This window comes from Macrobrachium nipponense, chromosome 22, assembly GCF_015104395.2.
Source record: "Macrobrachium nipponense isolate FS-2020 chromosome 22, ASM1510439v2, whole genome shotgun sequence".
Classification (NCBI taxonomy): Eukaryota; Metazoa; Arthropoda; class Malacostraca; order Decapoda; family Palaemonidae; genus Macrobrachium; species Macrobrachium nipponense.
Window position 1 is genome coordinate 40,397,942 of NC_087213.1, and position 25,195 is coordinate 40,423,136.

Genomic DNA, 25,195 nt, shown 5'->3' on the forward strand with positions numbered 1-25,195 from the left:
GTTATTTTTGGTCCTATTTTATCACATCTAGAAAGGTGGTAGTTGTTATTTTATTTTTAAGAAGTTTTAATATACGCTAGAATAAACGTTCAGCTTTTCAATGGTACCACTTTAGTCATGATAAAAAATAGAGGGGTAAAATTAGAAACTATTTCGTGGAAACTTGCAATGCGTCTAACTCTTCAACTGTTCACCGACGGGTAAGGTACGAAGACCGGAACGTTAACAAGAGGTTCGGCCTGTCCGGACCGGAGAGGGTTAAAATGCGAAAAGGAAATGATAAAATAAAAAAAACAGAGTCATCAATATTTGATTATGAAAACAAACAACTGCTGAATCTAATGACCAACATACAAATACAACAATTAAAAACCCACAAATCAATTCAAACGCATATAAACTTCGAGACAAAGTAAAATCGGCCATCAATTTACAAAATTTAAACACCAGTACCCTCAATAATGGAATATAAAATTATTCAATGGAATATAAATAGCCTTCACCTCTGGGTGAATTACAAAAATCCTATGAGACCACAACCCAATATGTATATGCCTACAGCACATAGGATCTAAACCCACAAACATTCGACAGTACAAAATTGCTTGTTATTCACCAACTGTTGATGGAAAACTAGGCACTGCAATATATTGTATGTTCATAATAGTATCACCTATGAACTTTTAAACCCCATCACAATCATATCAGATAATAGCTATCAAATTATATATGCCAAATAAAAATATGATCACAATTTGTAATTCATACAACCAACCAAATTTTAAATAGAATTTCAGTAATCTACCAGCATTAATTAATAATCTACTTCTAGCAGGAGGTTTTAATGCTCATAGTTCCCTTTGGGATAACAATAACCCTGCTGACACACCAGGAACAAACAGAAAAATATTGGAGCATGACCTATGCTGCCTAAATGAAAGAGATGTGCCAACTTACTTCTCCAATAATCACTTAACCTTTTCTTCAGTAGATAGATAGCTCGCTGTGCTCAGTCGACTTAGCTGCAAGACTAGAGTGGAACCTCCTGCATGACTCATATACCAGTGGCCACATCCCCATTGTCTTTAATTATTTAAATAATGATAAAATATTGCACCTGTAAAATATAATATCCAAAAAGCATACTGGGGACATTTATAACTTACATACCAGAAATATACCACCATTTCCGCATAACCAAAACCACAAGACAACATGTGAATTTTTCACAAATTTCATAATAAATGCTGCCGATAAAAGCATACATAAAGCAAAAACACACCCAAAAAAATCCCGTCCTACGGTGGGATCAAATCAAACGCGTATCAAGTTGAAATTTTCGCAAAATTAAGACTCGGGTCAAAGCCCTTAACAAATTGACCAACAATACAAACATTCTAAACAATAAAGTAGTAACAACATAACAATCTATTATATTAAACCATTTTTTGATAAATATAATGCCAAATTCCGAAAACTTTTAGTATCTGAGGAAATATCATCATGGAAAAATTATATATAATTTGTCAACAAATACATCTATGAAAAGTATTTGGCCAAAAATAAGGAAAATTAACAGAAAATATATGACACCCAAGAAGTGCAATGAACCAAAATGGGAAATTATATCATGACACATATTAAATATCGAATATAATAGGGAAACACTTTGAAAACATTAGTGCCTACTCCAATTGTTAGAAATTTACCCTTCCCTTTTTGTTTTGGTTTAGATTCATTATCTATAGTTTACCCTAATTTGCCATTCACTATAGTATCCCGTTCAGGGCTTTAAGTTTTCTTCCTCCACGTTAATTTGAGTTATCATTCCTGTTTTTTATCCGTGACCTTTTATTCTCAGAGTCCTGGTTTCAGTATCCTTGGAGTCTTCCAAGGTGACTTTGGAAGTCCCTGTGCCCAGATATGGCAGTCTGATTCTGGCCTTCGTGTTTATGCGACCTCTCTGGGATTACAGATAATTAACTTGGCATTTCTGGAAGAATTTTCCTTGTTTTGAGCTGGAGATGTCCACAACGCTGCTCCTTCCCTACTTGCTGTAGCCAAGAGCCAGTATTTGCCCAGGGGACCTCACCTAGTGCAGGTATAAGTTGTTGCAATTTTATTAATGCTGCTGGACTTGAGTCCGTTCTGTTGTGGTCTGGCCTGATTGCAGACCCTGAAGTATTGCAAGAGAAGCTATTCCTGCCTTGGGTTTGCTACGTTTCGGCATAGCCCATTTGGCGCTGCCGTTTCGGCTTGGCCGATTCGGCGTCAGAAAACTAATAGCACTATTCGGCGTAGCCGTTTAGGCGTCAGATTGTTTCGACGTCTTTGTTCGATTAATTTTTCTAGAAATGCAATACGTCCTTTCTGAACTTTATTCAGAAAAATAAAACAGTAAAAAATTTTATATTATTAAAAGACTAGTGGAATAATGTAAATAAAAAACTTGAATTGGGAAAAAATATAAATTTTATTCACTTAGAGAATAATGGATCCTGTTAAAACAATAATGGGATAATGCGAGTTAAAAACTTGAAATGAAAATACATTATTTAGAAAAATAAAATTTAGTACAGTTTTTTTAATTATGAGCAATACTCTTCAGGAATTCAATAGGCTCTGATGACTCAACTTCCATTACTATTTTTTTTTATTCTTTCATCAGCATTTCTATATTTCTTTAGCTTTTTGGGAGGTGGATATCTAGCGATTAATTTTTTCTAGAAATGCATCACGTCCTTTCTGAACTTTCCTCAAGGCATCAATAAATTTCCAAATGGAAGGATGATGCATTCCTAGTTCGAACTGTAGACGTCGATTGGCAGCTTCAGCGTGATTGTTAGTGCGATCTTCATCATTTACAGTGCGTTCATAAAGGTTCCAGATCTCGGGAGCAAACATAGGGTTCATTCTTGCATTTCGACGCCTATTCTGTCGTCCAATATAAGTGTCTTCGAACCAATGGAACAAGGGTATTAGTTCGTCTGGAAGACCCGCTGCTAGTGTATCCATCTATTCGTCCATCTTTTCTAATGGCACAAAGGCGAGCGCTATAATCATTTTAGCTTATAACGCAAAGTCCGAGTCGGTTTTATGGCGATTCGATAAACCCAATGAAACAAGATGTCTGTGCATGTTTTGAGATAGATGGAAAAAGCATCCCTTAATTCAAGCGGTGGGAAATGCATCTTGAAAGGCATGAATGGCAGCTTGCTCAAAATCACAAATTATAGAAACTGCTCTCAAATTTGTCAGGCCCTATGGCTAAAGCTGCTTGAGAGGCGCCAGTTAAACATTCATTTACTACAACGGCGTTTCAGCACTTCTTTTCTTAATATTTGTTTTCTACTTTTCAACTTCTACTTTTGCAGCAGATGGTTCATGGGTATGTTGATTCAACTGCCGAATCACTTTTCCATCCTTCATATGTAATCTTACTTTACACCGATCTTTCTGTTCACATCGCCAGAATTTTAATTCAGAATCATTCTTGCTCGTTCCATCAAAAATAAAAAGGTATCCATCGTGAATCACTTTGCTTCTTCCACGTTTTGTTAAAATATCTCCTTCCATTTCGTACAATAGGGCTTAGACGACTGAAAATTCTAAAGCTACCAAAAAGTAAATGTAAATGACTACTTTGTCGTTTACAGCGACAAAGTAGTCATTTGACGCCTAACAGTCTCTCCGCCGAAAATTTCTATATGCCAAATCGGCTACGCCGAATCGGCCAAGCCGAAACAGCGACGCCAAACGGGCTACGCCAAAAAGTCTCATTCCCTCCTGCCTTATAGCCTTTGTCTGTGGACCCTGCTTTATTTGTCTGCTGCTACCACGCCCTATGGTCAAGGTTTGGTGATGATTCGACGCGGCCGATTCGCCGCCGACAATTAGCCACCGCCAGTTCGTCACCAGCTTTCGGCCACTTGGGTCATTTCGCCACCGGAAACTATTCGCCACCAGAAATATAAATACAGTATGTATTGGGTTTTTTCCCTTTACAACTTTACAACTTTCCATTTTTTTTAGCCAAATTTATCTTTACTACTACAAATTAACAAAAAATAAAAAGATATAAAAAAATAAACAAACATTTTATTGGTTTATGAAACAAGTTAAGAAATCCCTCAAGATATTCTAACATTGTAAAATGTTACTGGTTTACACCAAAAATTCATTTTAAAAAATTATAAAAAATAAACAGAAATAAAGAAATAGAATCTTTAGTTCATTTGATAATTATGCCTATTCCTTTGCGATATTCCAAAGCATCTCTTTCACCGTTGTATTCAAGAACAATTTTTTGTTATTCTTTCGTCCGCGTTTCAATATATGTTTTTTTTTTAGCTTTAATGGTGGTGGGCAACCCACTATCAGCTGTTCCATATATAAATCTATTCCTTTTTGTAATTTCATTAAAGTTTCTATGAATTTCCATGTGGTTGGGTGGTTAGCTTCGAGTTCAAAAGTAATTCTTCGATGAGCTGATTCTGCCTGGTTATTTGTCCGATCTTCATCATTTAAATTTGCTTCCACTTTGGCAACTTTTACACTGGCTGCAGAAGCCGAATGGGTGTGTTCATTCATCTACTTTATCACAGCACTACTCTTGGTGTGGATGATCCGTCCATTACATCGCCCCATTTGTTCGCAGTGCCAAATTTTGAGGCTTGGATCACTATTGGATAATTTATCAAAAACGTATATAAAGCCATCGTGTTAAAACTTCTCTTTTCCCCGTTTGCTAAGAATGTCATGTTTGAAGAATTGAGGGAGACTGGAAAAAAAAATATTAGGAAAAGAAATAATTTGGATTTCTTTGTTTTTGAACAATATAAAAAAATTAACTTTCCTGTAAAAGTATATTCATTACATTTAACAACCAAACAACGTAAATCTAAACAATGTAAACAAACGACCTGTTTGCGGCGGCGAATAGTCCTCCGTAACTAATAGGTGGCGGCAAAACGGCCTTGGAGGCGAACTGGCGGTGGCTAATTGTCGGCGGCGAATCGGCCGCGTCGAATGGTCCCATCCCCTTGGTCAAACAGTATCTGCTTACTACAGGAGGATCCCAGTGGAGGTTTAGACTTTTGGAGGCCGCCATGTTTACTATAGGGAATTTTCATTATTATTGTAGATTGTTAGGCTTTTATCTGGCCAACATTTCCTTTCCCTCTCTTAACCCCCTCATTATTTGGTATGTATATTTTATTTATTCTATCATTAACTGTGTAGGTGATTTGCTTGAATATTGTGTTCATTGGGTGATTGGCGTTCACTTTCTATTGGATTTTCAGAGGTTCTGTCAATCATTTCTAACTTTAAATAATTTTTTAATAAACCTTAGTAATTTTATCTTTGGTATTTGTTATCTCTCATTGTTAATATTGGCACACAGATTGTTATTTCACCCTCTTTGACTTTAACTTTAGAGAACACCTGTTAGAAAGAGTGTTGATTATTGTTCTCTTGTTTAATGTCAGCCCTTTGAGAGGGGTCATAGCATATTTTGGCGACCTTGCCAGGATTTCTGGTCCTGTAAGGTATTCTCAGTGTGCAGTATTAATTGTGAGGGTTGTTGGCATAGGTGTAGCACCTCCTTAGGTATTTTGTATTTTGCCTTGTAAGTTTTTTTTTTCAAAATGGAGACTGCTGCTAATTTGGATGCAATCAGTGGAGAGGGTTGGCAAGTGAGGTTGGCTTATCTAAATAGGGATAAATTGAACACTGTTGCTAATTGTTTGGACATAGAGTTTGACCCCTCTACCAAAAAATGTTTGCTGTTGTTAACTATTTATGAAAGTGTTATGTCTGTAAAATCAGACGGTGATAGGGAGGTGAAATCACTGGTAACAGTGGAATTGTTGAAAAGGCAAATTCTGTTGCAGACTTTAGAGTTTGAGATGGAAAAGTTTAGGGCAGGAGAGAGAGAGAAAGAAAGGCAATTCAAATGAGGAAAATGAGGACTACCTATCTCCTCCCTCACTGCCCTCCCTGGGTTGTCTGTTAGTCCAGTGATTAACCCCATTGGGACAGTGATGTTTCTACAATGTCATGGAGGGTACAGTGATGTTCCCCGTGACATATATACATCATCATAACTCCATAGCTCAATAGTGAAGCTTGTAGTGTTGGGTTATGTCTCCTATTGGTTTTTGCAAGCGTGTGTAGGGTGTACTAACACACACTAAGCTGCTCCTACTTTTTTTTCAGCCAATCGTGGACATTCTTGACTATGACATCACAGCCTCCTCATAAGTTGATGTACAGACAGTCACGGTTGCATTCACGCAAGTTTTTTGACGATTTTTTTTGTTTTCTCTGGCAATTTTCTTTGTTTTATTTGCATTTTTACTGTAAAACCATGTTTGAGAACAGTGATATCTCTTCCAAGGAATATGTTCTTTCTGAGGAAGAGTATGATAGTGGTGACGAGCTCTCAAGTGATTAAATAAGTGATAATGACATGGAAGAACGAGAGGTAAAAGGTGGGATTACATAATATGTTACCAACATATTAGAGGATCATCGTCCAACGATGTTGCCAGACTTTTGTGATGTTTTTTCAGGGGTAAATCGAGCACTTGGGGATGCACTTTTCCTTACACCTGGGGATGCATTTTTCCTGACGTCTGGGGATGCCTATACTAATATATATTTTTTTTATGATAACGTGATGAAAAATCTTTGTTCATGGGCTAATGAGAGAGCTGCATTATTTTTTCAAGAAAATCCCCAGAAAAAAGGGAAAATCCATGGGTTGATATGGCGAGAAGTGAAAGTAAATGTTATGTATAGTATAGTATATGTGTGTATGTGTGTATACATATGACCTCACATTCATTTCCATTAATATATAAAGCAGAATAGATGTTAATATAACCTATTTTTTTTAGGGTTAAACGGACTCTAGGGTGAGTTTGGAAAATGCAGGATGCAGCATCTAGCCGATTATGCATCATGCGGTACCAAAGGGGTTAATTTGGTGCTGGCATTGAAATTTGTTCCCAAGTTCCAAGAATCGAATGTGGCTGAGTTCTTTGTCTCCTTTGAGAGAATGGCTGCTAGGTTGCAGTGGCCAGTGGAACACTGGACCACTTTAATACATAGCAAGGGACACAAAAGGTATATGTAACCTTAGATGAGTCTGGCCATAGATTATGAGAAAATTAAGGCCATTATATTAAAAGCATACAACTTAGTCCCAGAGGCATATAGACAGCATTTTCGGAACTTGCGGAAAAATAATGATCAAACCTTTGTAGAGTTTGCCAGGGGGAAGCAACAGTTTTCTGAGGACTGGTTTAAGTTAAAGGATGTGGACAGTTTTGATAAATTGAAGGAATTATTATTAATTGAAGAGTTCAAATGATGTGTTCCGGATAAATTAAAGTCCCATCTGGAGGGACTAAAACATGATAAATTGCAGGAGGTGGCTTTAACTAGTGACGAATATGTTTTTTCTCATAAAGCAGAATTTCAGAATATTATTTCCAAAGGTAAGTCTGGCTGGAATAAGGCCAGCCGTAGCAACTATAATGAAGGGTTTGGAAGGAATGATAATAATAATGTTTCTTACAGAAATAATAATTATAATGCCTCTTCTAATAATAAAGGGAATAATTGTGACTCTGTGAAAGGTGTGATTTGTTTCTTTTGCAAAAAAAGGGCCATGTTAAAAGTAGGTGTTTTGCTTTTAAGTTGTCAACAGTCTATGTAAAAACCGGTGATGGGTATGGGAAATAAGGAAGCTGGGTATGTTAAAACCACCATGCAATTCTTAATCCTGAGAGGGGCGCTGCCAGTTGATTTTGAAGCTTCTGAGGAAGAATTTGTGATATTAACAGGTTTTCCAGATTCGGTGGTCTTATCCTATCGGTATTTTTTTGCTTGGACTGTCCGTCATTTTCTGGAACTATTAAATTGGCTATCGTGGAAAAGTTCCCTGTGAAAGATATAAATGTTGTTCTAGGCAACAACGTAGTTTATAAAAACATGACTTGTCCTATTTTAATGGTAAACCCTGAAATCTCTGTAGCTACTCTTTCTCACACTACGGTTGTTGACACTGCAGAACAACAACCAATTTAGATTTAAGTAGTCTAGAAAGTAGTAGTAGTTGTAGTGGTAGTAGTAGTAGTAGTAGTCATGTGGTAGTAGGGGAAAATTTTGTTAAACCAAATTGGACAAGGGAAGAACTTATCAAATCACAGAAGACGGAATTCCATGATTTACCTAAGGAGTCTGGCACTCTGTTTGATTTGTCAGTGCCTCAGTACCGAATAATTAATAAAATTCTGTACAGGTGTAGCAGGCCTAAAGAGGTGGGTAATGACCAGTGTGAGGTGGATCGTCAGTTAATGATTCCTTTTGATTTCAGGTTGAGATTGATGTCGGTGGCTCATGAAAATAATTTCTCAGGGCATTTCAGGATTCGGAAGACAGTGTTGAAACTTCTGTCCGACTTCTTGTGGCTAGGTTTGAAACCAGATGTAAAGAAGTTTGTCAACGGTTGTGATATTTGTCAGAAGGTAGGAAAACCTAATCAACTGATTCTGAAGGTGCCGTTAATCCCAATCCTTTGGTGTCAGAACCTTTCAAGGAAGTTATAAGTGACGTAGTTGGTCTTTTGCCTAGATCACGGAGTGGGAATTAATATATTTTTACCATTATAGATAGAATGTCCCATTTTCCTGAGGCTATACCCTTCCATACAATCAAAAGTGTAAAGATTGCTGATGTTTTGATAAATTTCTTTACAAAGTTTGGGTTGCCTAAGGTAGTCCAAAGCAACATCTCTAATTTCATCAGTAGGTACTTCAGAGATAAAATGGCAGAACTGGGGATTAAACACATCACGTCATCCCTGTATGAGACTCAGGGTGTTCTGGAGCGGTTCCACCAAACATTGAAGTCCATGTTGTAGAAATACTGTTTGGCTCATGGGTCCGAGTGGGATAAGGAACCTCCATATCTATTATTCACTTTTTGTTCATCTCCAGGTCAGTCGTTGGGTCTGTCTCCTTTCAATTTAGTTTTTGGGCACAGTGTTCGTGGTCCTCTAGAAGTTATAAGAGAAGTTTGGGTAGGTGACAGTCCTAACATTTATTTGTTGGACTATGTGTCTGGACTTGGTGATAAATTGACTAAGGCATGGGAGTTTGCTCGGAAAAGTTTGTAAAACAACCAAGATAAAATGAAATATTATTTTGACAAGAAATCCAAGCTGCGTAGTTCGCTGTAGGTGAAAAGGTGTTGTTGTTGCCTTTACCGGGGAATTCTTTAAGGGCTTCTTTTTCAGGTCCTTGGAAGGTAATTAAGAAATTGAATTAAGTTAATTATTTGGTGGAGATACCTGAGTGAAGGAAACTGCATCGACTCTGCCATATAAACTATTTAGGAATTTGTGGATAGGGAAAATGCAATTCCAATTGCTTTTGTCGGAAATTGTGATAATGATGATGATGATTCTTTTTCATATAATATTTTGATGAGACTATATTTGTTGGCCCTCTGACAATCAGAATTCCTTGGAAAATTTTGATAGTTTAGTTATGCATTTGGATATGGAGAAACGAAGTGTTGAAAAAGTTAGTGTATCGTTATAAGGATCTATTTTCTGATGTCCCTGGTCGTACATCAATTTTGGAGCATGACGTAGAAGTAGGTAATGCCCTCCAGTCAAGCAGTCCCCCTATCGTTTGAATCCTGTGAAAAGTGAGGTGGTGGTCAAGAAAGTGGAGTATATGTTAAAACACTGTCTCACAGAGCCGAGTGATAGTCCTTGGTCCTCACCTGTGGTATTGGTCAAAAAGTCTGATGGAGGGTACAGGATGTGCCTAGACTATCGGAAACTGAACAAGGTTACTCATTCCGATAGCTTTCCCCCTGCCTCGGGTGGAGGACTGTGTTGATTGGTTGGGGCAAGCAAAGTATATTATTAAGTTTGATCTTCTTAAAGGTTACTGGCAGGTGCCACTATCTAAGCGTACCAGGGCCTTATCTGCTTTTGTCACTCCCCAGGGCTTATTTCCATGTCGGATGATGCCATTTGGGTTAAAGAATGAAGCTGTAACCTTTCAGGGGTTAATGAATTCTGTGGTCTATGGTTTGGAACATTTAGTTCAGGAATCTCGCTGATTGATGCATTTTTTAAATTTTGATAACAGTACATGATTTAAGTTCGTATATGCATATATATATATATATATATATATATATATATATATATATATATATATATATATATATTCTTAAAAAATCACAGTAGATGCACGTGACTTCATAAATAAGCGAATACCACGGGAAATGATAGTCAGGAATCCAAGCGCTTTCGTCTTTATTCAGACATCGTCAAGGAGCTACTAAAGTACAAATTGGAGAGGAAGGCCTCAGGTAGAAACAAGATCAGGAATACCAGATGGTTAATTATCAAAAGGGTAAAAATTAAAAGGGATAATCCAGGATTATCGGATATCACACGGTCACAAACTTAAACAGATTCTGACCCTAACCGAAATTACAAAGTATCTTTACAGTCCAAAACATGTAAAAACTGAATATATTAATTTTGTTGCTTATATTTATCTACAACTTTTTTCATTATGAAAGCATCAAGTTTAAATAAACCAAGACTAAATTAGAACATTTCTATTATTTGACTTGATAAAACAAGATTCAATGATATTCCTTTTAACTGTGTCATTACATGGGACTAAGGCTCTTGCTGACTCCAGTTAATAGGATGGTCTAAATCTCTCATATGTACAAATAATGCATTCGATATTTGCCCAGTTCTCACAGAATATTGATGTTGCTTAAGACGCTGTGAAAGAGATTTCCCAGTCTGTCCGTAATAGATTTTATCACATTTTTTGCAAGGAATTTCATATATGCAGCCTGGAAGATCTTTAGGAGAATTTTTGATTACTAAACTCTTGACATTAATATTACTGAAAACAACATTTATGTTAAAAAGCTTTAAAATTCTAGGAATATCTAAAAACCTTTCATCATAAGGTAATTTTAGAATGTTATGCTTACTAAATTCAAGTTTGTCATTAGTTGAATAAAATGTTTTTCTAGCTCTTTTCCATGCCACATCTACAAAAGTCCTTGGGTATTTAAGTTTCAATGCAATATCATAAATAGTTTTAATTTCAGCGTCAATAAATTGCGGGCTACAGACACGTAAAGCCCTTAGGAACATCCCAGAAAAAACAGAGAATTTAACATTTTGATGGTGATTGGAGTAGTAATGAACAAAAGAGGCAATATTAGTTGATTTTCGAAAGACTGAAAAGGTGAAATTTCTATCATTTCTATGGACAGTTACATCAAGAAAATTCAAATTACAATTTCTTTCTTCCTCTACAGTAAATTTTATAGAAGGGACTAAATTATTGAGATTATTAAGGAATTCCTGGAGGTTTTCGTGAACTGGCCAAATACAGATAGAAATTTCACCTTTTCAGTCTTTCGAAAATCAACTAATATTCTGTGAGAACTGGGCAAATATCGAATGCATTATTTGTACATATGAGAGATTTAGACCATCCTATTAACTGGAGTCAAGCAAGAGCCTTAGTCCCATGTAATGACACAGTTAAAAGGAATATCATTGAATCTTGTTTTATCAAGTCAAATAATAGAAATGTTCTAAATTTAAGTCTTGGTTTATTTAAACTTGATGCTTTCATAATGAAAAAAGTTGTAGATAAATATAAGCAACAAAATTAATATATTCAGTTTTTACATGTTTTGGACTGTAAAGATACTTTGTAATTTCGGTTAGGGTCAGAATCTGTTTAAGTTTGTGACCGTGTGATATCCAATAATCCTGGATTATCCCTTTTAATTTTTACCCTTTTGATAATTAACCATCTGGTATTCCTGATCTTGTTTCTACCTGAGGCCTTCCTCTCCAATTTGTACTTTAGTAGCTCCTTGACGATGTCTGAATAAAGACGAAAGCGCTTGGATTCCTGACTATCATTTCCCGTGGTATTCGCTTATTTATGAAGTCACGTGCATCTACTGTGATTTTTTAAGCATAATGGAAACCACACGCAACTTCTACGCCTTTTCTTTGAATTTACCGAGCCTTGTTCTATTCGTGACATCCTTCTGTAATGCTCTTATCATCGCTCACAAACTGAAACTCCGACTCAACTTTCTACGGAAGTGCATGAACGAGCAAGTGATGCCCAAGTCGATTTTACCAGTGAGAATTCTTCGCCTAGCAGAACGACCTTTCGACGAGTTTCAACGCATCATACTTCAGAAACACATCGACATCACAAAAGTGGAAGTAGATGATGCGTTCCGTACACTTAGAAGCAGACGGTATAGCTTTAATCAGACGGTTCCTGTCGATTGGAAGAATCGGATGCTGGATTATTGCTACGGAAAATTGAGAAAGTGCTGCAACCGTCTTGAAAGGAAGCTCCAAGTCAAGCTGAAAAATCTTATTGCTGAAAGCGACTGGACTAAGCATGCCAACGTGGACTTCATGATTAATTTATCTGACAAACCAGTGGATAGTGCTACGACAGCGGCTTTGGGATATGAGTTAAGCTTTGGTGTATTTAATGGTAACCTGGACTGTGTCGACATCTCAAAATCCTTTTGTTATTTAGAAAAATTGAATCAAAACCTATGCCCTGATGATATCAATTTTTGTAAAGGTATTGTGTATGGTGCTATGAGTAAACCTTCTCCCCCTAATGTACCCGTGAGATTTCTCCAGGCTTTTAAGAAAATTAAAGAAGACGAAACAGTGAAGGTGAACAAAAGCAGATCAAATCTAATGCAGTGGTAATTATGAATAAAAGTGACTATATAAGTAAAATAATGACATTGCTAAATGACACTGATACTTATACGAAACTGAGGTCTGACCCTACACAGACAGTTAACTCCCATTTTAATAAACAAATTAAATCCATTTTGAAGGGCTTAGACCATTTAATTAAACAGTTTACACCGCAATGCGCCTCCCTACCTTACATGTATGGTTTAGTCAAGACACATAAAATCAATAACCCTATCAGACCAATCATTAGTTCAGTGGGCTCAGTTTCGTATAATTTATCTAAATGGCTTGTAAAAATTCTTACTCCTTTGGTAGGAAATATTTCTAACACGAATGTTAAAAACAATGTTGATTTTATAAACAAATTGAATAGTTTAAATTTGAATTATGATTTTAATATGGTTAGTTTTGATGTTGTCTCTTTATTTACAAAAGTGCCTGTAGATGACTTACTTGAATATTTGGAAGAGGAATTAGAGCGTCATGACATTCCCTTAAGTGTAGAAAATCTCATTAGTCTCATAAGGTTATGTATCAAAGATAGTAAATTTTGTTTCAATGGGGAATTTTTTGTACAAAAGTTTGGCATGGCCATGGGTAATCCCTTATCTCCTGTCCTTAGCAATATTTACATGGAATTTTTGAGACAAAAACTCTTACCAAGAATTTTGCCCCAAAAAGTTATTTGGTTTAGATACGTGGATGATATCTTCTGTATTTGGCCAGTTCACGAAAACCTCCAGGAATTCCTTAATAATCTCAATAATTTAGTCCCTTCTATAAAATTTACTGTAGAGGAAGAAAGAAATTGTAATTTGAATTTTCTTGATGTAACTGTCCATAGAAATGATAGAAATTTCACCTTTTCAGTCTTTCGAAAATCAACTAATATTGCCTCTTTTGTTCATTACTACTCCAATCACCATCAAAATGTTAAATTCTCTGTTTTTTCTGGGATGTTCCTAAGGGCTTTACGTGTCTGTAGCCCGCAATTTATTGACGCTGAAATTAAAACTATTTATGATATTGCATTGAAACTTAAATACCCAAGGACTTTTGTAGATGTGGCATGGAAAAGAGCTAGAAAAACATTTTATTCAACTAATGACAAACTTGAATTTAGTAAGCATAACATTCTAAAATTACCTTATGATGAAAGGTTTTTAGATATTCCTAGAATTTTAAAGCTTTTTAACATAAATGTTGTTTTCAGTAATATTAATGTCAAGAGTTTAGTAATCAAAAATTCTCCTAAAGATCTTCCAGGCTGCATATATGAAATTCCTTGCAAAAAATGTGATAAAATCTATTACGGACAGACCGGGAAATCTCTTTCACAGCGTCTTAAGCAACATCAATATTCTGTGAGAACTGGGCAAATATCGAATGCATTATTTGTACATATGAGAGATTTAGACCATCCTATTAACTGGAGTCAAGCAAGAGCCTTAGTCCCATGTAATGACACAGTTAAAAGGAATATCATTGAATCTTGTTTTATCAAGTCAAATAATAGAAATGTTCTAAATTTAAGTCTTGGTTTATTTAAACTTGATGCTTTCATAATGAAAAAAGTTGTAGATAAATATAAGCAACAAAATTAATATATTCAGTTTTTACATGTTTTGGACTGTAAAGATACTTTGTAATTTCGGTTAGGGTCAGAATCTGTTTAAGTTTGTGACCGTGTGATATCCGATAATCCTGGATTATCCCTTTTAATTTTTACCCTTTTGATAATTAACCATCTGGTATTCCTGATCTTGTTTCTACCTGAGGCCTTCCTCTCCAATTTGTACTTTAGTAGCTCCTTGACGATGTCTGAATAAAGACGAAAGCGCTTGGATTCCTGACTATCATTTCCCGTGGTATTTCGCTTATATATATATAATATATATATTATTATATATCTATAATTATCTATATATATATATATATATATATATATATATATATATATATTATATATATACATATTATCCAAATCCATCAATCAGGAAGATTCCTGAACTAAATGTTCATTTTAGAAATGGATTGAAGTACTTTGACTCCCAAGTTTGCTTCCATGATCGCTGGCTGAAGTGAAGAGAAGCAGAAGGTGTTCCCAGGCAGCAAACTGGGCTGTGGAAGAACCTGACATTACTCTTCACTGGAAAACTTTAATTGTGGAAGACTTTTATCATCATATCAAGATGTTTTAAACTTCGACCTTTGTGAATGTAACAACTGAATCTCTTTTATTTAGAGTATATGGGGTTTACTATCTACCATACTGTGAATAATGAAAACGAAATGTCTAACTGCCACCTTGACACTTGTCTGCCTCTGGTCTGGACCTAATGAGGCAAGTTATCAGTGGAGTTCAGTTTTTACACTAATTTGATATTGTTTACAATTTTCATTTTAGCTGTCCTATTTAAGTAATGCCTTTCTAACTTATCCCTTTTTATTTTTGGAGTAATGGATCGATATATGTTTGTAAACTAGGCAGTTTTGGTTTGCCGTGGTGGTTGATCTTTATTTCAATTCTTGATTTTTTATTTTGTAGCCCTGTATTATAGTTGCATATTATCATTTTGCTTGTCCATTTGATTTCATTTGAACTTGGCCTTTGTTTGTTAACTTGTTGTTTAACCTGCTGTTAGTTTTTTCTGTTTTATGGGGGGTGCGGCCGCCGACCGCCGAATTTCGAGGAATTATCGAATTTTAATTATTAGGAGTTTTGGGCTTGCTCTTGCCTAAATAACATGTCCTGAAGTATTAAGTAAATTTTGTGTGTTTTTGTTTACATATTTGTTCACCGCATTTACGGCACACTGTGAGCAGCATTTAACGACAAATTATTGCACAATGTCGGTATGACTCTAATTCTGGATAAGCAGAAGTGAGTTATAGACTGTTTTGGATTGTTTTATATCTAAATAAACATATCCTGAAGTGTTATTGCTGAAAAAGGTTTTTAGATTGGTTTACTAGCAATTTTATTCGTTGCTTGTATGGCACTGGGAACGATAAATTGTAAAGAATTTGTAAGAAAAGAACGGGTTATGAGAGTAACTCAATTAAGATGTCCTGATTGTCTCAGGATTCATGAAAACTTTTGTCAAAAATAAATGATTATATCTCCAACAAGACTGAACCAAACTGAATTAAATTTTTACAGCCTCCTGTATAATTATGTATGTATCCATAATTACAAGCGAGGAAAATTTTTTGACTGCAACTTTTTTTTGGCATGTTTTTGAAAAAAAATTTTAACTGCAAAATTTATGAACCTAGAAGTCAATTTCTTTAATTACCCACTTGTGTAATTTTAGTAGTTGTTGTATAATAAGTGGCAAAAATTTGAAGCAAATCCCTTCAATCATAAGGTAATAACTGTCACTTTATAATGTTGACTTATGGCGTCATCAGCCCCTTTACACTTTAGCTGGAGGGTAATTAAAGAAAAGGATTTTTTAAGATGCAGTATATGTTTTCATGTATTGGGAGTTAGCAGGGAGAGGAGTATCATTTGAAACGTAAATGGGAACTGGATTCTCTCTGCATCAAGACCAGCTTTAGCGTTGATGTTCAGTAGTTGACGTTATCTCAAAAATAGAGATTTCTTGTTGATTTCCATCGGTTAATTTACCATCCTGTTGTCATTTCCAATATTTTTGGAAAAACAAATACTGGTGATGTAATGTCGTTCCAGTCACTGTCAAAGTACGTGACTTGGGTGTACTAGTAGGCTATAAGTTGCCTTTTAGTGCTCAAATAAAAGATGTTGTACTTGCCATTAACTTAGGAATGTTGCTTTTGTTAAAATCTTGACGAATGCTCTATGAAAAAACTTGAGTAATTGTCTGTTTACGATAAACAATGAGCTATTGAAACGGAAACTTCAATCAGATGGCAAAAGCAACTTTTAGTATCAGAAAAGGTAGCAGCGTTTGTTTTCGTATCTCCTGACATTAAATCCGGTCTAGATAAAGTTATGGATACACCCTCAGTTACATTAAAGACCAGTTTGATATACAAAATGAAAATATCAAAGTCGATAACAAGAAGCTACAACTACTGTTGAGAGAATACTTTGGAAATAGTATTATGTTTTTCCAAGCCTACAAAGGCTGACAGACCACTTATGTTTTTTTCTAAAGGCATTCAAACAGAAAAAGTAGCAGATGTCATTAGAAGTTGCAATCCTTTTACAGACTGTGCTCTTCTATTGAGGGAATCATTGCAGAAGCTAGACTTTGGCCTCAGAGATAAATTTGGTGATGCACAGGACCTTAAAAGCTCTTGGACTGAGCCAAAAATACCTGAGGTATTTATAAAGATTTTCAGTAAATTATTTAATATATGAAAAAAATTGAGGAATGTGACATCCCCGAAATAGAAGATGGTAAAGAATTGGAAATAGGGAAGTATTCACACCAGTGGAATCTTAAAACACAAACTTTATTACAAATAATGTACTACGATATTCATCATCGGCTAGAAAAACACCTTCACATATGATGGTAGGGGAATCAATACATCAGAAATGTAGAAGCAAAACCTTGATAACAAGCTTATGTAGGTTTCAGTGTCAGTTACCATGAAGTCATTCGTCACCACCATAACCTTGCACACTACGCTGTTAAGTAGTCTCCTTTTCATGTTCCAATGACAAGTAATTTTAAGAGTGACTCCTTCACAATTGACGCCTTCGACAACTTTAACCACGAGGAAGCTACTTTATCTGGTGTTGAAGGTTTTCGTGACATTGTATGTGTACTCTTCCAAGAAAAACCACTAGAAACACCATTAAGACCATACTTGTCAGAGACTGAGGTCTTGAGAGGGATGAAAGCAATTGAAAGGCTTCTTCCATGCCGAAAGTTACAGTTTTATTAAAACTAGCAAAACGTCCAGATCTCCCGAGCAATTACGAAGTTACCTCAGATTTATTGACGATGAATGAGGACGAGTATAAAAATTCAGACATGTTATGGCAGCTTTCAAGAATTGCTCATACCATTCTACATACTTCTGAGACTTCCAATCCAGAGGAAAATCTTGAATAGCCTGTACCATCATGGAGTGCATTCAATGCACTTTGCTCCAAAGAAGAGCTAAATCAGAAACATGTTGGACTCATACCAGTAATCCCAAATTTATCACTGAGGCCAAAGTCTAGCTTCTGCAGTGATTGCCTCAATAGAAGAGCACATTCTGTAAAAGGATTGCAACTTCTAATGACATCTGTTTGAATGCCTGAAGAAAAAACATCTGTGGTTTGTTAGCCTTTGTAGGTTTGGAAAATCTTAATTCCATTTCTAAAGTAATCACTCAACAGTAGTTTTAGCTCATTGTTATCGACTTTGATATTTTCATTTTGTATATTAAACTGATCTCGAATATAACTGAGTGTATCCATAACTTTATCTAGACCGGATTTAATATCAGGAGCTATGAAAGCAAACGCTGCTACCTTTTCTGATAATTGAAGTTGCTTTTGCCATCTGATTGAAGTTTCCGTTTGTATTTCAGTAAATACTTAGATATACAATTGACGTGACACAGTAAATCGTCACCAAAAACAATTGACACATCTTGCAAGTGACAAGTGCGAGTGAAAACATCGTCTTGTAAGTACAAAGTGGCTTTCAAAAACTCTTCAACTTTTGGGCTCTCACTTATTCTATACTTCTGGTAAATTTGCTCATGAGATTTCTGGTTGCAAATAATGCATAAAAGGTCTAGATAAAGAGTAACACTTGCTTGAGGACTGTGGTGTCGTGCTCGTTTCCTTGCAGCAGATTTCCTAAGATTTTGCTCTTCAGTCGGTTGAGATTTGGTTGCTTCACCTTCATATTCTATTTTTTCCTTGTCAATTTGAATCTTTAAAAAGGACTTCTATTGACAGTACTGTTTATAGCAGGCATTACTTAAATGGTAGAAAAACTGCAACCTCGCTTAATATGCTTAAACGGTTAGTAACAATGTCATTGAGTATTTTCGCAGCCTTCCTGATTTTTCTTCTGTCATTTACAGTACTTGACACACTCCCATCATATTTATTACATATGATACATGGCTTTTCATCTGGTTTGAAGTCTGATGCACCATCCTTTAACACTCTAAACCATTTTAGGACATCCATATCTTCGTTTCACTTCAGCAACCCGCTAAAAAACTATATTAATTAGATATAAAAAAAAAGTTTAGAATAATACCTTAAAATTAAACACTTAAGTATTTGCAAACATTTTCATCACTTTTCCCTCTTCTTTTAACTTTTTAAAGTTCTAATTAGTGGAAATAGTTGAAGTTTCATCCAAATCGGGCCAGTATTAAGAGAGATATGACAAGTTTTACAATCGAACGGCCGCCATCTTTGATGACGTCATAACCGGGAAACCTACCAGATGGCAGATCTCCATCAAAGTCAAAAATGCTTACTAAGACACCTACTAAGCATTTCTGAAGAAAAATTCTCCATACTCAAATTTTCCTACAGAACCATACCCTGCACCTGGACTAGAGAAGGAACTGTTCCAGGCCTTAAATTGAAAGGCACTCTTATTTCCTATGGGGAGTAAAATTTTTGGAAATTTTTTGGTAGCTACATTTTTCCTTGTTTTTTTTCTCTATTTTCTTTTAAGATGAATACAACAAATTGCAATTGCAATATATCCAGTATAATTTGAGGTATGACGGTAAATGTCACAACACATGATGTAGTTCGATGGTCTGCCTCTTTTGTTTTTTCTATGAACTTCTTGACCGATATCTAGATACAGAGAGAAAGAAATATTAAATTTGACATCAATCAAATTTTGAGACGGGGACTGAAGCATTGGAAGTGTTTTTATGTTGGCAACTTTTATTCTTTTATGCCTTACTTTCATATGATTAGCTGTTTCCATGCTCTTTGTTTTTTTTTGTTTTTGTTTTTTTTTTTTGTTTAACCATTTTTATGGTAAAAAAAGCCTTCTGTTTTGACCATTAATGTTTGGTGATATAGGAGGCCCAAAAATATGTTGCCCTCCTGAGACGCTAACTTTTTTTGGTGAGACTAGACACAGATCCCTCCACATTCCCGCAAAAATCAGATTCGTTGGAATCTTTTCACAGATGAAACATAATTTACAATACTAAGTATTCACCCTCATTGTTATTTTTTATTCAATTTTTTCTTATTTTAGAAAGTTACCTTGACGTTGGCAAAACAGAGCATTCGACATACAAGCTTCTCGGACGTAGTACAACGAAATATGCAACTCGTATATTTGCCATCGTCTTTAATTAATCATTATTAAGTTTGTCATTGTGGCTTATAATCTGGGCTGTGTATCTTTAGTTGCCTTCTTCGGTATTATTAATGTATAATAACATTGTCACACGGGCCATTGATTCAGCATAATTTTTATAACTGCAAAGGAATAATTAAATAAACGTGGTTTAGTGAAATTTACCGTTAACAGAAATTGCAGTAAAATTATATGTTTAATATTTCGTGTTAATTACAGAATCAAAATTCCAGTAAACACTATATTGAATCCATATGAATTTTCATCTTTAATGTGGGCCGCTGTTGTTATTAAATGCCACAGCCAATTTGTGAACCTAGCGCGCCCCACTTTCTGCACTCTATAATAATAATAATAATAATAATAATAATAATAATAATAATAATAATAATAATAATAATAATAATAATAATAATAATAATAATGATAATATTCTAAAGTACTTGTCTTACGGTGTTCCTAATCCCATTATCTCTCGAGGCTGTATCTCATTTCTTGTTTGTTTCAGATGTTGATATACTCTTAACAAACAGATCTCAATCGCTCTTCCTGTGACTATGCTAGATTAGAATCAGCTCTATTTTGTATTTGAGTCAAGAATTCGTGGAAACATTTTTTGATCTTTACAATTGTTATATCATCGATGAATAAGGATATAAACGATCATCATTTATTTCACAAATTCATTTTTAGTCGTAAATCTATGAAATATGGCGACCACGAGTGAAGGACTTCAGCACAATCGTTGGTGACACCTCTGTATATCGCCACTAAGCTCCCTGGGTACTATTAGCGCGAAACCTTTCTTGCCCACAAAAGGAACCGCATGAATTTTCTGCTTGGGGCAAAAATCGCAACATTTCTTCTTAGTGACACTGACAAAAACTTACCCTTGCTTGTTTGGTGTTAATATTTCGGAAAATACCAATTTCTTTTCGTTAAGCAACCATATTCGAGTTTTCCCACAGAAAGTTTCTTCGATGTGATGTCGTCTTACGTTAGATTTAGTCCATCAGGTTCTTCACTTAGTCATGAATTCAGATACGCGTGACTTCAGCGAACGAGTTGTTCATTATGACGGTAAGCAGAGACGATGACTTCAAACTAAGACATTCAGTTGGGCGTGCACTGTGCCGTGTAAGCGTGTCCTTCGAAATGAAGCTCCGACGTGAAGGCTGCTTTCTGCGGCCTCTTGAAGACGCAGACGTGTTGCTCAGGACACGAGCATGAGTAATAACTTTCGAGTGTGTCTGCTCGAATCTGGCCACATTCCTCTTCCGTTTTGCATTTTGGCAACTGGAACGGTTGGTAGAAATAAAAAAAAAATATATATATATTAGATTCATCGACGGTTACTTACACTCCAGAATAAAAAGTATAATAGTATTTCGCAGAGGAATTGTTTTGGTGTTATTTCTTTCATGGATAAAAATAAAGTCTTTCATTGTACAATAGTCTAATTATATCAAATACAAGAGATAGTACGACCAGTTATTTCATGAAACTTGCACAAGAATTCGCTAAGTTTTTCAATACTAGCTTTAGTTTTAGAACGCTGAATGAAAAGGAATAATCGTGCTTGAGACAAGAGCGCTCTGAATCTTGTTATTGGCAAGCAACTCTCCCAATTCCCACCTGGTCGCAGGTGTAGAGTAAGAATGTCTCTGTTGGCGAAGTGGTCGTTGTTTGCGACAGCGTCCACCGATTGGGCCAAGGGCAGTGGCACAGCAGCGTCGAGTGAGTGTCCACCCCCTCCGTCTTCACAGTTCCAAAGGGCGGGTAAGGTGAACCTTTCCGCTCTACCTTCTTGATCTTCAGGGCCGGCTCCCCGTTAGCACACTCCGGTAGATCCCTCACAATTGGACTGCAAAACTGCATTTAAGAAAATGGTTATATACCTCTCTCTCTCTCTCTCAGGGAATAGTATGTGAAAAAACCAATTCGCTTAGGAACATTTGATCCCAGAGGGCTAGGCCTAAACACTGTGAAACAGTGATTCATCTAAAAGTGTTCCACAGTGTTTGGTACTAATCCCTTTAGGGTCAAATGTTATTCGCCTTCATCTACACTGCTTCGCCATGTTTAGCACTAGCCCCAGGGGGATCAAATGCACTAGTACTAAACACAGCGAAATACATTAGACTCCCCAGGGGCTAGTACCAAACACGGCGAAACAGTGTAGATGAAGGCACGGGTGAAGGCTTATTTAATAACAAATATCTCCCTCAAATATATGTTATGTATGTTAACAATGCTACCAAGTTGACAGATTATTAAACAAAATGCGTTCTTGAGTCCAAAGGTGCTTTTCAACAGCACGGTCGTCGAAGTCAACAGCTTAAAATAGGTTTTGGGTAAACACTATTTTAGGAGGGAAATTTGTTGTACTTTCCCTGACGTCACGGCAAATGAGGACTTCATTAAATATTATTAGTAACGTGTAATTACCAATGTTTTGTGAGAATATATTATACTGAAAACTTGGAACTGATACAAATTTCTGTATGCGAAACTTAATTGGGAGGTGAACAAACAGCCACCAATTAATCCGTATCTGAAAAGAGACTCTTGATCTCGTGGCAGGAGAACATCCCCACTTAGTTTTCAAGGCCATAGTTTCTTGTTTCTGGGACCTTGGTGAGGACACTGAGCACTGGAAATCACTGTAGCATAAATAAGATTCATCTTCTGAATAAAATAATAATAATAACCATAATCATACTTTAGTAATCCTTGTATGGTTATATCTGCAGTTCAATAGTTGCCGTGGCTCTTTTCGAGGCTTTCATGAGAATCGCTGCAGACGATGCTAACTGATAAGAACACCTATTTATAGCTATTTCTTCTCACTGTCGTCTACGAAATCGAGACAATCATGCGCAATGGGCTACGAATCAAAATTCCCATATTCGTCTTATTACATCATTTTAACAGGCCATATGCCTATATAACATAATAACACACAATTGGATGGGTCAATATAGTTTTCAATTTCGAAAATACGCTAGGCTTAAGTTGCCGGCCTACGGCCATAAATACATATGCAGTATTATTATATATATATATATATATATATATATATATATATATATATATATATATATGTGTGTGTGTGTGTGTGTGTGTGTGTGTGTGTGTGTTGAGTGATACTTGGGAAAAAGCTAAAAGTGCTGCAAATGGGACAAGTTAGAGTCAGTTCTGTGACAGAAACGATATCTGTCAAAAGATTAGGTGTAAATGGAAGGACAAAGGTGAGGAATGTATATATTTGAAAAGTAAAAATAAATAAATCATCACAATAACCGAACGGAGAGCATTATCGGGAGCATTATCAGAAGGTACGAAATATGTTTGAGGAAGAAATCTGGATGATTAAATAAGCGTTCGTTTGGATCACTAAGTAATCATATGAACTTAAACGATGATGTGCGGACATATTACATTCAATCAATCGTCACCAAGCACTGCCAAGGGCTTTTTCAACTCAATAAAACAATCGGAGTATGTGTGCCACATATGACAGAAACACACACGCACATATGTATATATTTATATATATATATATATATATATATATATATATATATATATATATATATATATATATATATATATATATATATGTGTGTGTGTGTGTGTGTGTGTGTGTGTGTGTGTGTGTGTGTGCGCGTGAACCTTTAGCATATGTGACACCTATACTATTTGATATGCGCATGATACACACACACACACACACACTATATATATATATATATATATATATATATATATATATATATATATATATATGACTGGTAAAAATGTTCTGTTACAACAGAATTACATCTAATAAAAGAACGCCAAAATATGGAGAGTAAGTACTATATTTCAGAGAAAGCTGCCTCTCTCTTCAGGTAGGTAATGAAGAGAGAGACAGCAGTCTGAAACAAAGTACTTACATTCTATATTTTGGCGTTTTTATGGGCTCCTTTTATTATATATATTGTGAACCTTCAATCCTACACTTTATGTATAGCACTCGTAAGACTTTATGACTTTATGATCTATGGCAAAATTTAATATTTCAGCCGAAATCACTTCCAAAAATGAGGTGCTTCTTCCGAAAACACTTTTCTCCTATTTCCGATCTGAAAGAAGAGATTTGTCCAATCTTGAAATCATGTCGCTAGTAGGTATACTGAACCTTGAGTTGGGCTCGATTAGAGACGTGTTGGGACAGTGTGTCATTGAGGCTGGTGAAGTGCAGAGGACACTCGGACTTGTCAGCGCATCGGCAGAGTCTCTCGGTGATGGGCGTCAGCCAGTATCTCCGGTGGGCGAGGTTGCAGGCCTCAGCTGGCGTTGCGCACACTGGAAGATCACGCTCACTGCGACGCTGAAAGAGGTAATAGATGTGAGAAAATAGAACAATTGTGAGGTATCTCAAATACTAATGACTACATGAAATGGAAGCGGCCAACAAGAGTCTCAGTAACATGTTTCGAAGTAACAAGGCGTGATCCGACCTCCAGCTTACTTACCTCACGCGTAAGTTGTAAACATTATATTCCTAATTTTAACGTAAATTGAAATGTGCACCAAAGAAATTTTATTTTAAATATATATATATGCTATATTTGATTGGAAATAATTTTTCTCTAATGTATAACATGCTTATTATTTATTTTTTGACATTTTCATTCTAATAAATAAATCATAAATATCCTGTGTTAATATTCCTGTCTCTTTAACTCAACGCAAAACACCTTCTCAGACCTTTTCAGGCTCTTCATAGACCTTTCCTACCCCCCAACAAGAACAACAACAACAACAAAGTAGTTTGTAGGCTTACTCCCCGAGTAAACCAAAATCTTTTGCAGTTTGGAAAAACCTTTTCACAGAAGTCTAAGGCAGCAGCTGTACTAAATGTATCGGTAATAGACCGTATTTATTCCTTGTTAAATCTCTTTAGGGATTTGGACTTTAGGATTACTTATAAGAAATCAACAGAAAAAAGTTCTGCAAAACTATCATTATAACTTACAACAAAACATTTTCATAAGCCCATTTGTAGTTACTGTAGAGGACAGAAAGGAAAGAAGAATAAGATAAT

General features: G+C 35.7%; 1 protein-coding gene across 4 annotated transcripts in view; it reads right to left on the reverse strand.

The window, feature by feature from the left end:
• Positions 1–17,250: 17,250 nt before the first annotated feature.
• The window catches only part of LOC135198608 (uncharacterized), a 36,230-nt gene continuing 28,285 nt past the window's right edge, over positions 17,251–25,195 (reverse strand). For all 4 annotated transcript variants that reach the window (XM_064226344.1, XM_064226345.1, XM_064226347.1 and 1 more), the window contains exons 3-5: positions 24,287–24,478; positions 21,739–21,975; positions 17,251–21,399 (exon numbers count right to left, since the gene is read on the reverse strand). In XM_064226344.1, coding sequence (XP_064082414.1) covers positions 21,217–21,399; positions 21,739–21,975; positions 24,287–24,478 — 612 coding nt within the window. In that variant the 3' untranslated portion in view covers positions 17,251–21,216. The remainder of the gene's footprint in view (positions 21,400–21,738; positions 21,976–24,286; positions 24,479–25,195) is intronic.